Raw genomic sequence first — 17705 nt, 5'->3', positions numbered from 1 at the left:
GTGTATCTGGCGAGTTCCTGAAATTAAAAGAGAGGGGGAAAAACATTAGGATATTTACATCACTTGTTGCCACAGTGCGTCCGATAAAGCGAGAGAAAAAAAAAGAACGTTTGCGAATAACTGTAAAAAAAATTTGGACACTCATTTAGTTTTATAATCAACTGCTTCAGCGTTGTGTTAAATAAACCAAAGGTTTGCAACTTTTAGAATTTTGCTCTTTTAACTTCAGTCGGAATGTCTGACATCCGCCATTCACTGACCATATTTCCATGTTTTATATGTAGACTATTAATCGCTTGTTATTATACATAATAATATATTGCATATACTTTCTCTTGTTTCTGCCATGGTACATTGACATTTCTATCTTTTTTTCTGATTACGTTCTGGACCATGAAAAACATGAGCATGACTTTATGTGCGCATGAGATTATATTAATCATAATCAACGTTATGTAAGTCCAAACGATATCTATCTATACATTCTCTGTATATAAATTGCAGAACTTTGCTACTTTTCAAGTGCAGACGCGTCCGTCAATTTCAGCACCATGGACAGTGCTTCTGTTTGTTTGCTGTCGCATCAGAGAGAATATGAGCATTTAGACTCAATCTAAAGTCATTAATAAAGTCTATAAAATTGCCCAAACTATTAAAGTAATGTACCTGTTTTCCAGCCGGGTTGAGGAGAGATCTCTGCAGAAGTTGGCGGAGTTTGGCGTCTGACGGTGCTGCTGAGACGCTGCTGACGGCGAGCGCGAGGGACAGGAGCGCCAGTGCGCACTGGATACGCGTTGAGAGCATCTTTGAAAAGTATTGATTTGGTGAGTAAAAGTAAAAGGAGAGAGATGCGTCGGGTAGCGTTGCCTCTTCTCAATGCTCCTTCTGTTGCAAATCATTCCTCCAAGGTTGCCTTTTAAACGATCCGTCTGACGTCAGGAGGCAAGGGGGGTTTCCTCCGCGTACGTTTGAGTGATGCTGAGTGACAAAGATGACACCGATTAGGGGCGTGAATCCTACTGGAGGTGAAAGGGATTAATGAGCGATTTAACCTGCAATCGTTACTCAACCCTGAACACAAACTATGTGCCATACTGTATTTTGTCTATGTGTGAGTTTACTTGGGACCAAGTCTACCCACAAGGATAGAAAAACCTGAAATCACTTACAAAAACACAATAATCATACCTAACGAAAGTGTAAATGTATGTTTAAAAAAAGTTCTGTGGTTGGAGAAAATATACTTAGCACAGTTTTAAACAAAACATTGAAAAGTCCCACTATGTGAGGATCAAATTGTGGAAAATGCTCTCACAATTATAGTAAAACATGCCCTAATCTGACTTGTGATGACATTGGAAGCGCTCCATTTGAAAGCCTTATAAATCAGGCCAAATAATGTTTTAGTTTAAATCTACTGATATCAACAGGTTTATGGTTGAGTTTAGGGTTAGAGTTTCGAGCATCGTCTCTGCAAAAAACACTGCATCTAAGATGCTACTTCCCTATAGGCGAAAAACAGTATGTGACAAAAAAAAGTGTCTGAATTCATAATAAAAAAGTACATGGATGAACAGGTGTTGTGCCGAATTTCGACCCCCGCCAAATTATTACCCCCTAGCATTGGTAGGTATAAGTTTAGTTGTGGGAGAGGGGATAGAATTAGGGGTGGGGTTAGGAGGCAATCAGGTACTGACTTCAACGAGGGGGGTAATCATTCGGCAGAGGGTCGAAATTCGGCACAACACCGGCAAGATTCTTAAGTGTGCATACGATTGACACTTTACTATCCCATGAGGCCACGGGTGAATATTTGTTAATGTCCTTGAAGCGACGCAGCTGATGCTGGTAGGTCACATGATCATGACAAAATGGTGAATGTAGTACGTCCGGTCTGGAATATATTTACACTATACAGACATTCATAATATATAAATACTTTTTTAGCGCATGCAAAGTAAGTACTTATTCAATATAAGTACATAAACTCTAGCGAATGTGATTTTGAACGCAGCCATATGAATGTGTTCATGAGTGTTTCATTGAATCATTTATTCAACTGATTCAAAAACATTGAATCATGCAGGAACGTAACGTCAATATTCATATTGTTGAACGGTTCTGCTGTGGGTTTGTTTATATTTTGACAGAGCAAAAACAGATAAAAAATCTGAAAAATCACTGTCAAAACTGTCTACTGAACTAAACTAATTACTAAATATTACATTTTTGTTTACTGAACTTTAAAAGCAATATCACACAATTGTGCTGCTTTGTTATAGGCCCACCAATAATTATGCAGCCATAACACATACTGTATATTATCATTATTTATATTTATCAAGCAAACCTGCCAGGTTTAGTAGCTTTTTGTTTATTTTTCATAAAGTCTATGCAATGACAAGGCAAGTTTATTTAGGCACATTTCATACACAAGGAGCTTTACATAAAAGGGATTTAAAAAGAAATATGAAAGATACATAGGAAATAAAAAAGTAAGAAATAAAAACTGATTTAAAATTGCAATGAAAACAGTCCTAGGTCAGATTCCAGAGCTCCAGAGCTTCAAGTTGGTTCTCTGGTAAACCTATTTGCCCAGGTCGCGCTAAAATTAATTGAAGTTGGTTTGGTTTACACTGGCTCATGCGTGTGCGCATTGACGTCAATGTTTCCGAGAAGAGCCTCGTGTCCTACTGCTTTCTCCCGGCCGGTCGGGTCGTGGATATGTTTGCCTCTTCCCTCCATGGGGGTTCTCAGTCGCCTGCGTACTTCTAATCAAGACCCAAGCTCCGATTAAGTGACGGTAATGGGCAGTCATGATCCACTCCGCGCGCGCCTTCTGGTCCGTGATGTTTTAGAGGAGAACTCGCGCTGATTCCGTTGAACCCGTGAGCATGGCGTTACGGTCGTACCCGCGCTTAGGGTGCGAACCTGGTGACTTGGGACGCATCCGAAGCAGCATTATTTACGCAGTTTCTATTTTTCGCACACCAGTACGCTTCGCACGCTGTTAAGTGCAAATTAATCTCAGACTAACACTTACCGACAGTATTTTTCACAGCCTGTATTTTTCAATGCTAATTACAGTCTTGTGTGCTTGGAGCGCACGCAGTAGCCTTTGGCGGTTTGAGAATGCAAACATATTTAGACAAGGCTGGTGGCAATGATTTCTATTAGCACTAGAGTTTGGCAGAGGCCACCGAACTGCACGAGATCTTAAACTTTTATGAATGAGATTTAGATTCACAACTTCATACGCATAATATTGTGCAGATAGCCTACACAAATAAATCCTTGTCAGTAAACAAGTAAAAACTCACGGACACACACATTTAAATGTCCTAAAAATGTTTTGGATTGTGAAGACACTCAGTAGATGACAAAATATCAAGTGTCATTTATTTTAAAGAAATAATTTCACAAATTACTTAAAAGTACAAGTAAAACAATATACTGTTCAAAAGTAAGACAAAATAAATTAAGGACACTTTTTGTGAAACTTTACTTTCATCTTAAAGACTGATTCATTAGAAGTCATTGCATAACAGCAAAATTGTGAAGTTAGTTCTGAGGAAAACATGGGCACAGATGTCATTTGGTTTTCTATTTTGCTATTAATTCAATAAAAATCATACATTAAGTGTGCATTTTAAGTGTTCAAATAAGTTTAAGCACTTTAACACTTGCATACAGGCCAAGCACTCTTCATTGGGTTAACAAACCTGCAGTGTTTCTAATTAAAGCTTCAGTTTATTGAAGGCGGTTCACAATCTCATTTTCTCTTTCTCTCTGTTAAATGAATGTTGGCCTTTTCTCATTATAATGAATGTGCTGATTGAAGTTAAAATTGAGTGGCTGAAATCCTACACTGCAGCAAGAAAATGCCTTTCTGATGAACTACACAAAACCAAGGAATCTTTCATTTTAAGCTTAATAAAACCAATCTTTAATCAGAATTGGGCTTCAAACACAGTCACTTTTGCTCGATTGTGAGTCAGCCTTCGGGTTTGGCAATAGCTTGCTAAGGGGGATTGCTCATACTTAGGCAATAGTTGGCATATTTAATGCTTGTTTATAACCCTATACATTAAACTTTGGATGTAGCTTGTCCTGAGACATGAATGATAACACAAAATAAAAGTACTTTCTCTATGAGATAAAACAGTGATAAACTAGCTACTAATTACATCCTTAACAGTGTAATTAGATTACCAATTACTCTCTCTAAAAATGATCACATTACTTATTACTAATTTCTTTCTTAATCCCATATAAATACTGAGCATTTGAACATATAAACATTGACCATTTGAACAATATAGGGAAAGACATGAAACTGCTCTTTTAATACTTTCAAATCAATAATGTAAAATTGCATACATTATTCTTGAACTGACCAAAGTATTTAAAGGGAGAAATTTGCATTAAAAACATACAGTTACGGACTGGTGGCTGTAGACAGCACACGACGAAGGAGATGATTAGAAATACAAAGTCTCATAGTAAACTAATCACAAGTACGTTCAACACAAACAATAACCGACAAAGGACTGAACAGAACCCATAGTAAATGAGGGAACTAAACAGGAACAGCTGGACAAGCTATTTGACTGATCACAATGGAGCTACAGAAAAACAAGACGCTAAAAACTACTCAGAAATGACAAATTTTTGCAACTGCTTAGCAAAACCCTGGCAACCATTCAAAACACCAAGCAACATAGTTGTTCCATTAAATTGTAGTTTTAATTGGAATTTACAGAGAGAGACTTTCAAGAAAAAGAGGATTTTTTTTTTTTAAATGGAGATGTTTGACTGATGAGGTGCTACAAAGGCTCATCTGTTTTACTGAAAGGTCATTAACCTGTCAAATACACACACACACTGTAATACAAAATGGGGTCAGGTGCCCAGTGTGACTCCAGCTGGCCATAGCAATCTGGACACATCTGTCCATCATCCCGAAGAGACAGACAGGCTTGTCCATGATGAACACTTTCCCATTCATTTGTCCAGCAGTGTTTCAATCATGTTTTAAACAGTGTCATGTCACCTGTGCACACACACACACACACACACACACACACACACACACACACACACACACACACACACATCACATATATATATAACACATGCCCTATAACACACATATTCATACATATTGGATGTGATGATGAAGACTTTGATGGCCATCTGGCTAAGGAAATGGGATGTGTCAAGGTGGATGCGTGGGGTTTGGGGGAGCGGCGGATTGTACGCTCCATTAATCACATCTCCTTTCCTCTCTTTACCTCCCTCCCTTAACCTTTGTTTTCTTCACTTCCATCCTGTCACTTCCCTCAACTGTTTCTCCACCTTCTCCCTTCCTTACATAAATAGATTTATGCCAGTGCATCATTCATCTTTTTAATTTATTCACGAAACAGGAATTAAAAGTAAATGAGAGAGAGGGAGGGGAGAAATATAATACAATAAATGATATATCTCGTTTAATATATTCTTAATATAGATAAATGGATAGGTGCATATATATATATATATATATATATATATATATATATATAGAGAGAGAGAGAGAGAGAGAATAGATTTAAAATAATAAAAAATAACTTATTTTATTTTATTATTATTATTAAAAAAAAACGTATTTACAATTTAGATATTTACAATAGATATAAAGAAGGGGAGAGAGATAGAGGGAAAGAGAGGCGGTGATAAAGAGAGAGAGAGAGATGCTGATACAAATGCAAATCTGATAAATAAGCACTTTGATTTGAATTGCATGCTCTTAAATTCATCTGTCAGGTTTCAGGCTCCTCAGAGACTCAGAGGAATTACTCACATGCCCTTCGTCCACCTCGCAGGCTTATCGTCTTCCGCTGGCATTTTGTCTTTCCTCACTTTTACACACACACATAAAGCGTGGAAATTTGTGTATGAAGGTGTGAAATGACTTGCAGCCACACACACACACACACACACACACACACGCACAAACAGTCGCACACACAAGCATAAGTGAACAGAGAACCTGTCATTCTCCCAGCATACACATGGATATTCAAATTTTTTATGATAGAGTGTTGTGGGTGGTTGCCAGGGCTTTAAACTAAGTTTTTAGGTCCATATTAAAAGAATCCATGCTAAATATCTATAATATCTTGGTCTTTGTGACCCGGTTCCCTTCTTCAATATCTGTGGGATGTTTTTGCTGTTTAATCCCCCATGATAGAATGCATGATAGAATCACATTCTATAACTGATATAAAAGTATTTTATGCATAACACCGAACATATAAGCTTCTGGTCTTGAAATTGGGGCCAGTCTGTTCCATTGTGTTGATGTGTTCTTTTTGCGCTTCTTCTTGGTTGATTCTTGTGATACTTCTATCATCCATTCTTATCATCTCTGTCACCATCAAATGATTTTTAATAAGCTTCCGGCTAATTGCAAGAAATTTCACACCAAGATGAGCAAAGTATGAACGAATTAAGCATGAGAAATGTGAGTGGTTCATACATTTTTCAAACTGGAAACAACCACGTACGTAAGTCTTTTAATTACGTTAAAGGTCAAATCGCCGGTTTAGGCCTTCATCTCGTTCTCTTATATTTCTCTCGCAGTTATTTGTGCATATTCTGTATTAACACTGTAGTACCTGAGGTTCTAGCACAGACATTGTTGTATGTTAGAGCAAACATGAAATGTAAAATTCATACATGACTGCCTCTTTACCATTTTATGTAAATACATCCAAAATATCTTTATGAATCCTTTGATAACTTGAAACTTTGTGAGGGTAACGTCACAGGTGAGCGGGTTCAATTTTCAGACACCCAATAGTGGGACACTCATTTATCAGTGATGGAAAATCTTTATCTGAGAATGACCTTTTTAATGACAGTTGTATTAACAAATGAAATCCAATCTAACATAAGTAAAATCATTTGCTCTCTTTGTTTAGATTAATTTAATTATCATTAAGTATGAAATATGATTGAACAAAGGTTGATATATAAAGGTTGAAACTACTTTGTGTGTGTGTGTGTGTGTGTGTGTGTGTGTGTGTGTGTGTGTGTGTGTGTGTGTGTGTGTGTGTGTGTGTGTGTGTGTGTGTGTGTGTGTGTGTGTGTGTGTGTGTGTGTGTGTGTGTGTGTGTGTGTGTGTGTGTGTGTGTGTGTGTGTGTGTGTGTGTGTGTGGTTCAAGTTTATGCTACGTTATGGGGACAACCCTACGAAGATAGCAATATGTGAAATTCTTGTCCTTTTGTTTGTACAGTATAAAAATGATTATGTCTATTATATCAAAATCCACTCTAGGCATGATAAAGGCCATGAATTTTTCACCCATGAGATCACATTGTATACTAATGAATATATGCTCGTCTTTTTTGCTCGCTCTCATTCATAAAGGTAATGCTTCCTGTAAAATATACTGTATCACTTCAGCATCCATGTGAAGAGCATGATGCAACATTTTAGCAGTTCTATGCATTGAAATCATGTGCTTCAATGATATAACATTACTCACTGTATTTCTCATCAGGCACACGCAAACATATTCACATAGTCCCAAACAAATGGTACTTCTGTGAAGTGTTACACCCCGTGTGTGTAATAGCAGAATCAATGGTATTTAGTGGTGGAGCAGTCAGGCAGAGACGAGAGAAAAGAGCACCTGGCAGCAGAATCATTCAGCATTGATATTTAAACACAGCCCCGCCGAACCCTGTCTACCCATCCTCACACTGCTAATCAGCTCTTCAACTTAGACAGAGAGAACATACTTTCTCTCAAGTGTGTGTGTGCGTGTGAATGTCTTTGAGCAGGTCAAAATCATCTGAGCGTCTTGAAAAATAAATTGCTTTCAAAACTTTTCATCTCCGTTTCTGCAACAAAGAATCGGCTGCGATTTAACCGCTGTGATTCATTTATGCAGCTTAAATAAAATCAAATCTCTTTTTCCTCTACCAGAAATATGAAAATGTAACCAGTTTCTATTCATGCATATGCAGAATTCATGCTAAGCAGGCGACAGCTCCAAAACTAGTTTGCTTGTTTAACAAATTATGTAACTATCAGTTTTTTGTCACATTCACTTCTTAATTGCTTAATTTGTTTTGTTCCTTTTGAAGTCGCTACAATCAGACACAGTTTGACATGATGTCACTTCCTACTGTCACCTTTTTTGATTTACATATTCATTAAATGTGATTCATATTTATTTACATATTCCGTTTTCAGGGTTTTAGAACAATTCGTAGCAAATGTAGCCTTGCAAGCCAGACCTACATCAAGATGTTAGGTCTGGCAACTCTCCATAGACACGGCTCAATCCGAGGGGCGGGATAAATATTGACAGCGTGCAATAGGACAGCGCTTCAACCAACCAGAACGTTTTCCCAACAGCGGAGCTAACGTCAGTTGATAGATTCAACTTTTGAATCTGGCCGGCAAAAGTAGGCTACGAGCACATCTTCCTTTTTAAGAATGACTTAAGTGCCGTTCTTTGCTCTTTTCTCAAAGAAAAACTTAACTCCAAGTCCTCCAGAGTCGCGGCCAAAGCCGATTCGAAAGACTATTCTCCAGCAGCAGCTCTTCTTTGTTTTCAAGTAGCAGGGAACCGTCGCAACTCTGTCGTCATTATGTTAAGCCCGCCCAGCCTACTCTATACAATACGTGATTGGCCTGACCCAATTTAGGTTTTTCCAGCACGAAAGTCAATGGAGAGTTGCTAGACTACCCTGGCTGCAAAATACATTTTGGGTGCATCTAGATTTCTAGGCTATAGCAAATGCATTCTGAAATCTCATTGTGACATCATTCCAAATTCCATTTTGTGTTCTTAACAGACATGTTAAACTAGTGTACACTTAAATGCAGACAAATCTAGGGGTCTCTATCCAAAACACTGAATGTCTCAGGTCCCATGGTTCCCTGAGAAGGGGAACGAGACACTTGGATTGATGCTATGGGGAACATCAACATCGTGACCGATGTGGTGTGTACAGAAGACCAGGAAACAGAGAGTTATTTTTAGCTACTCCGTGCTTATTCATTTACTCAGTGCACTTTACTTTCATAACAGAGCAGACTTGACTCACAGAACCGGGCTTAATCAAAAACTTCTCTCTAGACATAGTGATAACGTCTCGGTTACGTATGGTAACCCACGTTCCCTGAAAGAGGGAATGGAGACGTTCGTCGGAGGGATCCGACTTCAATGGGATCTTGGCTGAGAGACCAATCTACTTCGAGAGAATCTACTAATTATTACTATTATTAGTAGTATAACACCGGCGTCAAATCCATATCCCCAGGAGACAATAAAGCAAGAACATGGGCTTACCCTGAATGCAACACAATGAGTGCATCCAGCATTTATCTTAAATGTGCATAAAAACAAGCGGCTCCAGAAGACAAAAAAGCTGATGATGTACATTGCAGGCGCCCTCTTATTATCACGGGTGTTTCGGTATGACGTCATAGACTGTCGTAGGCCAATAAAATTGTTGTGTTTACACACATGGTTCAGACACTGTTTATGGTGATAACGTTCCCCCATAGTGTCAATCCAAGACGCAGTGTTGAGTTTCACTTCGAAAGTCAAGTCAAGTCAAGTCAAGTTTATTTGTATAGCGCTTTTCACAATACAGATTGTATCAAAGCAGCTTCACAGTATTAAATTAAAATAATACAACAAAGTTTGTTTCAAGAGGAATTTATTGATTGATAAAATTAAATTAAATATCCCCAAAATATCCCCAACTGAGCAAGCCAAAGGCAACAGTGGCAAGGAACCGAAAAACTTCATCAAGTGACCTAATGGTGTCCTAAAACTCCATCAGGTTACCTAATGGAGAAAAAAAAAACTTGGGAGAACCCAGGCTCAGTCGGGGGCCAGTTCTCCTCTGGCATTTATGAGCTAGAGGCCGGATTGTAGTTTGAACTGTAGGATTATATGAATGCCTGGCTGAAGAGATGCGACTTTAATCTAGTTTTAAACTGGGAGAGCGAGTCTGAGCAACGAACAGTATCAGGAAGACTATTCCAGAGTTTTGGAGCCAAATGTGAGAATGCTCTCCCTCCTTTGGTGGTTCTGGATATCCTAGGTATGACCAAAAGCCTTGAATTTAGTGATCTTAAAGAGCGCGATGGATTATAGGGTGATAAAAGATCCGTTAAATAGACTGGAGCTAAGCCGTTTAGGGCTTTATAGGTCAGTAGCAATACCTTGTAATTAATACTGAACTTTATGGGCACAGAAAGGGCACAGAATGACCGCCAAAGGGACAGGGATTCGATTTCATGTCTTGATACCCTCACATCTTAGCTTTTCTTTGGCTCTCATACCCCTTTTCCACCAAAAAAGAACTGGTTCGGAACTGGTGCTGGTTCAAAGTTGGTTCAACTTGCGAACCTTCTCAGAACCGGTTTGTTTTTCCACTGACTAGAGAGCCCAGCGAACGACGTCGTTACGTCACTGTGTACGTTGCCATAGGCTACGTCTTAGCTTTCCTAGAAACACTTGTGCCAACTTCAAGCACAACAATTACAATGGCGGACTACATCGTCTTTCTGCAAATGTTTCTCCTGGCTTTGCGATCCTATATTGGGGTCAGAAGAAGACGTTTAGAACACATTTGTGCTGCTCGTCTGGATTACTATAGACGGAGGTTACGTTCGAGAAGTTCGACAATAACCCCGCCCCCAGCCCCCGACGCAAGCATGACGTGATAAAAGAACGGTTCTAGTCCAGCAAAGAGTTGGTGCCGCTTTGGAACCAATTTTCCTGGCCGAGAACCGGTTCTTTGGCTGTCGAAACACAAAGAACTGGTTCGCGAGTAGGCACCGGCTCCGAACCGGCACCAGCACTGCCTTGGTGGAAAAGGGGTATCAGTGAACCACCCACTGACCGAACAGGCTGTATGTTAATGCATCTGTCTGCCTGTAGTATACATGTCTGATCTTTATGGAAATGAGAGATGTGACACACTTCAAACTGTATTTAGAATGGTTTGAAGGCAGAAAATACAGTATCTACTCAATGAAGGTCAGGTGATCTCCCTCCCTCCGTCCCTCGCTCTTTCTATATCTCCTTTTCCAAATAGTCAAACTAGCTTTCCCATATGACAGTATGATGGGTTTCACAACAGAATATTTTAACATGGATGTAGTCATCAAGTCTGCTTCAAGCATCTGTGATTTAATGAGTTTAATCTTTTGGTGTGAAGATGAAGAAAATAACACAGACACTTTATTTCACAGCCTCAGAGCACCAAAATAAAAACATAAGATATATGTTAAATATAATAGCCTTCACTGAGTAATTCAAAATTTTAACGATGACACACCGCAGCGTTAACTATACTTGCACCAGCATGATAATGTTTATAAAAAATGTATCTGAGAAATTTAACGGGCAATGTGTGAGAAAATAACATGTTAAACAACATTAAAAATGTGAGCTCATCACATGGCAACACGACACAGCAGCAAAGTATCTCTGAGAAAGACATTTGACAAATAAAAACATGTGAATGCACCAACTAATTAGAACTAGAAAAAACAATATTATGAATTATGAAACATTGTTTAATGTTGACATATTAAACAATATTCAACAATATTCATGAATATTATATCTGGTTAATTTCTTTTCTTTATGATTTAAATAAATATTTATTATGGATTGGATTATCATGTCATGACAGAAGAACTGAGCCAAATAGTCTGACCCTCAATGACCCAATTTTTCCAAACAGAAACATCACAACACAATAGAGGAGTCCCTCCAAAGGGTTTTAATGATGGCAGCAAACATATTGCAGTTTTACAGCAAAAGCAGTTGACTGTACAGTCTGGCTTCGGTTTGTCCTACAGTAATTTTCTGAAGCCTATGAGTCACAGAGGAGGAAGAACTAGCCGTGTGATCACTTTAAGCGAGTTTAAATGGGGATTTGGAGGCAGAAGTGGACATATTTGTGCTGGCTCATTTCTCTAATGTTGTTTCCCTGCTGATGGTGCAGTGTGCTGGTAATGAAGTTAATTTAATGTCAGTGTAAAATGACTGGGAGGCGACTCTTTTCACTGCCTTGCGCTGAACAATTTCTTAGTAGATACAGGACCTCATTAGAACTTTGCTGTGGTAGAAAACTTTCAAATAAGATGCAGAATTGAAGGTCTCTTGTGTAATGCAGATAAAACACAACAATTATGATAGAAACCATGCACGTACCAGTGTGCTCCGCTGTCTGCTGTGGTTCTGCACCTGTGATGAATATTCAGCCTCACGCCAAAATAAATCATATTTTATCTGAGTTGAGAATGGGAGTTTGCAGTCTACATTGGATGTGATTTCATAAAAACGAATGAGGAATAGACCTCATTCACAGCAGCGCCATCTTTGATTTTTAATGGGAATGAAAGCGAGGGTGTGAGGGATAGACATACACTAGCCTATATTGCTAGCCTATATACACTAGCCAAAAGTATTGGGACACCCCTCCAAATCACTGAATTCAGGTGTTCCAATGACTTCCATGGCCACAGTTGTATAAAATCAAGCACCTAGGCATGCAGACTTCTTCTACAAATATTTGTGAAAGAATGGATCTCTCTCAGGAGCTCAGTGAATTCAAGCCTGGTATACCAGGATAGGTTGCCACCTCTGCAATAAGTCCATTTGTGAAATTTCCTCACTAAATATTCCATGGTCAACTGAGCAGAAGTCGCCAACTTTCTGCAGAGTCAATAGCTACAGACCTCCAAACTTTGTGTGGCCTTCAGATTAGCTCAAAAACAGTGCATAGAGATCTTCATGGAATGGGTTTCCATGGCCGAGCAGCTGCATCCAACCCTACCTCACCAAGTGCTATGCAAAGGGTTGGATGCAATGGTGTAAAGCATGCCGCCACTGGACTCTAGAGCAGTGGAGACGTGTTCTCTGGAGTGACGAATCACGCTTCTCTGTCTGGCAATCCGATGGGTGAGTCTGGTTTTAGCGGTTGCCAGGAGAACGGTACTTGCCTGACTGCACTGTGCCAAGTGTAAAGGTTGGTGGAGGGGGGATTATGGTGTGGGGTTGTTTTTCAGGGGTTGGGCTTGGACCCTTAGTTCCAGTGAAAGGAACTCTTAATGCTTCAGCACACCAAGACATTTTGGACAATTTCATGCTCCCAACTTTGTGGGAACAGTTTCTGGATGGCCCCTTCCTATTAAAAAATGACTGCTCACCAGCGCACAAAGCAAGGTCAATAAAGACATGGATGTGCGAGGTGTGGAGGAACTTGACTGGCACGCACAGAGTCCTGACCTCAACCTCAACCTCAACCTGACCTCAACCCGATAGAACACCATTGTGACGAATTAGAGCGGAGACTGCGAGCCAGACCTTCTCGTCTAACGTGCCTGACCTCACAAATGCGCTTCTAGAAGAATGATCAAAACTTCCCATAAACACACTCCTAAACCTTGTGGAAAGCCTTCACAGAAGAGTTGAAGCTGTTATAGATGCAAAGGGTGGACCAACTCCATATTACAGTAAACCCTACAGATTAAGAATGGTATGTCATTAAAATTCATGTGCATGTAAAGGCAGACGTCCCAAAACCTTTGGCAACATCTCTGTGAGTTGTACCACTGTTATTTAATGTGTTTTCGGATTGTTCTGCTGAGGAAACACTATAAAAATGTCTTTCCATGAAACCTTATACTCCAGACGCATGAGCTGTGGATCTATCTATCTATCTATCTATAAAATATATTACATACAATTTCATTCATACTTTATTTATCAAATCAGTTGCCAGTGTGTGTGTGTGTGTGTGTGTGTGTGTGTGTGTGTGTGTGTGTGTGTGTGTGTGTGTGTGTGTGTGTGTGTGTGTGTGTGTGTGTGTGTGTGTGTGTGTGTGTGTGTGTGTGTGTGTGTGTGTGTGTGTGTGTGTGTGTGTATGATCTCAGTATTAGCTGTGTGATCATGTAATAGACCGTTTGACAAAGCCATGGTCTGTCATCAGTTCAGTCAGCTTCCATCAGCATCAGAGCATATGAAAACATACACAACACACATGCTAAAGAGATCTTTATAGGTGGCCTAGCAGTGGGGAGAATGTTAAATGGAGTTTATGAGATGAATGGTAGGGAGTGTTTAAGGCCTCAAAGGCTAATGGACCAGCTCAGTGTGTGCAGACGGCATGCTGGTCTTCTCAAAGCACACATAAACACTTAAGCGCACACACCACTGTGTTTAAGAGGCCGTGCTGTTTTCCTCTGAAACGGATGAGTGATTGTGATTTGTGTTGTTTGAATAATTATTTGATGATTGCCTGCATCGTTCACTGACTATTATGTCCTCATGTAGGCCTACATATTCACACTCACTTATACATGCACATTTATCTATATATTTAGGACATACTATAAACTTCTGTAATGTTTTGAACAGTTATTATTATTGTTGTTAATTATAAAATACAATTATTTTATGAATAATAATTATAATAATAATTATTATTATTCACTAATTATTATTAAATTAAAATATTTAAATACAGTTAATAACAAGTTGTCACTGTTGTGTTCTGTTTAGTTTGTTTTTTCATCGGACTTGTCTTCTGTTATCATTAGTTCATCTTCATCACCTGTGTCTTGTCAATGGTTTGTCAGAGTCAGAGTCAGAGTCACGTCGAGTTTGGTGTTTGTAAACCTTCTGCCTGTATTTGCCTATCTAAGTGATTAGTAAAATGTATGTATTGGAGCCATTGGCCTCTTTGTCTTCTTCAACCGACACCACAATCTGACAGAAGAACGGACCATAACATTTAAAATGGGTATTTCCCGCACCCATCTCACTTCGACCGATCGCATTTTGACCTTTTTTCAGGATGGCCGCCCTATCGAGGAATATGTGAGGGAGTTCCTGGAGATCTCACACCAGCTCACCTGGACAGAGGACGTCCTTAAGAACGTGTTCGAGCTTGGAATGGACACTCCTCTTTACCAGCCAACTTCAGCTGCTACACCAGGTTCATTCGCTCAATACCTTGATCAGGTGCTGTTGTTGAATGGGTCTGCCTTCACTGTGGGTAAGGCGGATAATGAAGCAGCCACTCAACCACCATCACCGCTGGTCCTCGTCCAGAGCCCGGACGAGGTGAATTTGATTGATTTTCATGCCGAGCCTGCACTTCACGCCAGTCCTGCCGAGCCTGCGCATCACGTCATGCCCGCCGATCCAGAGACTGTTCACGTCATGCCCGCCAAGCCAGAGACTGTTCACGTCATGCCCGCCGAGCCAGGGACTGTTAACGGCATACCCACAGAGCTTCCTTCGCCGCTGGTCCCGTCCAGCCCAGAGCTTCCTTCGCCGTTGGTCCCGTCCAGCCCAGAGCCTTCTTCGCCGCTGGTCCGTTCTAGCCCAGAGCCTTCTTCACTGCTGGTTCCGTCCAGCCCAGAGACTTTTTTGCCGCTGGTCCTGTCCAGCCCAGAGACTATTTCACTGCTGGTTCCGCCCAGCCCAGAGCCTTCTTCACTGCTGGTTCCGTCCAGCCCAGAGACTTTTTTGCCGCTGGTCCTGTCCAACCCAGAGACTATTTCACCGCTGGTTCCGTCCAGCCCAGAGCCTTCTTCACTGCTGGTCCCGTCCAGTCCAGATACTTTTTTGCCAATGGTTCTGCCCAGCCCTGAGCCTGTCACCACCCCAGAGCCTGAACTCCCACCCAGCCTCCCTCTCCCACCTCCTCCCATCTGCCTCCTCTCTACCTTTCCTCCTCCACTGCCTGTCAGCCCCTTTGGCTCCTCTATCCACCTTTGAGGAGGTGGAGTCGCCGTGGGTCTGCCTTCCACCAACTCCAGCAGGGTCGGTGGATCCCCGGTCTCCGCCTCCAACCTCCTCTACTTGGACTCTGATTCAGCCTGTCAGTACATTACCTCCACCATGGCTCTTACCTCCCTCACCTCCGCCATGGCCCATCAGCCCACCAGCTCCACCTGGCTCCCTCATCCCCCCGGTTTCGCCTTGGTCATTCCTCGCCCTGCCCTCGCCTCGGGATTCCTTTCCTCTGGCTTCGCCTCGTCCATCCATCCCTCTAGCTCTGTTGGGCTCCTCACTCCCTCAGTCTTCACCTTGGTCCTCAGTCACTCAGGCTCCGCCGTGATCTTCTGGATCCCCGCCTGAGCCTCGGTCGCCGGAGCCGTCGATGTCGCCATGTCCTCCCAGTCCCTCAGCGTCTCGTCTGCGCTACGTCTCCACCTTGGTATCCTCAACCACCTGCCTCGCCTCCATCAGTCGGCCCCCTGGAGTCGTCAGCCCTGTCTCCACCATGGCTCCTCCCTCCGTCGGCTCCACCCTGGCCGCCTGCACTGCCTGATCCGCCCTGGCCACCTGCTCCGCCTTGGTCCTTCTGCGGCGCGAGGGGGGAGTAATGTCACTGTTGTGTTCTGTTTAGTTTGTTTTTTCATCGGACTTGTCTTCTGTTATCAATAGTTCATCTTCATCACCTGTGTCTTGTCAAACACCTTCATCACCTGTGTTCTGTTAATTAGTGTTCATCTGTGTCACCTGGTTTATGTTCATCAGTGTCTGTATTTAGTTCCCTCTGTTCAGTCAGTCTTGGTCCGTTCTCGTCTATGGTTTGTCATAGTCATAGTTACGTCGAGTTTGGTGTTTGTAAACCTTCTGCCTGTATTTGCCTATCTAAGTGATTAGTAAAACGTGTGTATTGGAGCCATTGGCCTCTTTGTCTTCTTCAACCGACACCACACCCTGACACAAGTACTACAGACTAGCTCTGAATTGTAAAAAGGGAATAAATATACCTGCATTTTATGTTATGTTGTCTTAAACTTTAATGTTAAAGTTATGTTGTTTGGCAGCTGTAAACAGTTCATATATAAATATATATATATATATATATATATATATATATATATATATATATATATACACTCACCTAAAGGATTATTAGGAACACCTGTTCAATTTCTCATTAATGCAATTATCTAATCAACCAATCACATGGCAGTTGCTTCAATGCATTTAGGGGTGTGGTCCTGGTCAAGACAATCTCCTGAACACCAAACTGAATGTCAGAATGGGAAAGAAAGGTGATTTAAGCAATTTTGAGCGTGGCATGGTTGTTGGTGCCAGACGGGCCGGTCTGAGTATTTCACAATCTGCTCAGTTACTGGGATTTTCACGCACAACCATTTCTAGGGTTTACAAAGAATGGTGTGAAAAGGGAAAAACATCCAGTATGCGGCAGTCCTGTGGGCGAAAATGCCTTGTTGATGCTAGAGGTCAGAGGAGAATGGGCCGACTGATTCAAGCTGATAGAAGAGCAACTTTGACTGAAATAACCACTCGTTACAACCGAGGTATGCAGCAAAGCATTTGTGAAGCCACAACACGCACAACCTTGAGGCGGATGGGAGCGGAACAGCAGAAGACCCCACCGGGTACCACTCATCTCCACTACAAATAGGAAAATGAGGCTACAATTTGCACGAGCTCACCAAAATTGGACAGTTGAAGACTGGAAAAATGTTGCCTGGTCTGATAAGTCTCGATTTCTGTTGAGACATTCAGATGGTAGAGTCAGAATTTGGCGTAAACAGAATGAGAACATGGATCCATCATGCCTTGTTACCACTGTGCAGGCTGGTGGTGGTGGTGTAATGGTGTGGGGGATGTTTTCTTGGC

General features: G+C 41.1%; 1 protein-coding gene across 1 annotated transcript in view; it reads right to left on the bottom strand.

Annotated features, from left to right (window-relative positions):
• sst1.1 (somatostatin 1, tandem duplicate 1) overlaps positions 1-875 on the bottom strand; it is a 1364-nt gene extending 489 nt beyond the window's left edge. The window contains exons 1-2 of the mRNA XM_082179155.1: positions 667-875; positions 1-17 (exon numbers count right to left, since the gene is read on the bottom strand). The exon at positions 1-17 is cut by the window's left edge and continues 489 nt beyond it. Of these exons, the coding sequence (XP_082035281.1) occupies positions 1-17; positions 667-804 (155 nt within the window). The 5' untranslated portion in view covers positions 805-875. The remainder of the gene's footprint in view (positions 18-666) is intronic.
• Between the last annotated feature and the right edge of the window lie 16830 nt (positions 876-17705).

The sequence above is a fragment of the Leuciscus leuciscus genome (assembly GCF_965113295.1).
Source record: "Leuciscus leuciscus genome assembly, chromosome: 9".
NCBI lineage: Eukaryota > Metazoa > Chordata > Actinopteri > Cypriniformes > Leuciscidae > Leuciscus > Leuciscus leuciscus.
The sequence above is the reverse complement of the archived record's forward strand: the minus strand, read 5'-3'. Positions and strand labels throughout refer to the sequence as shown.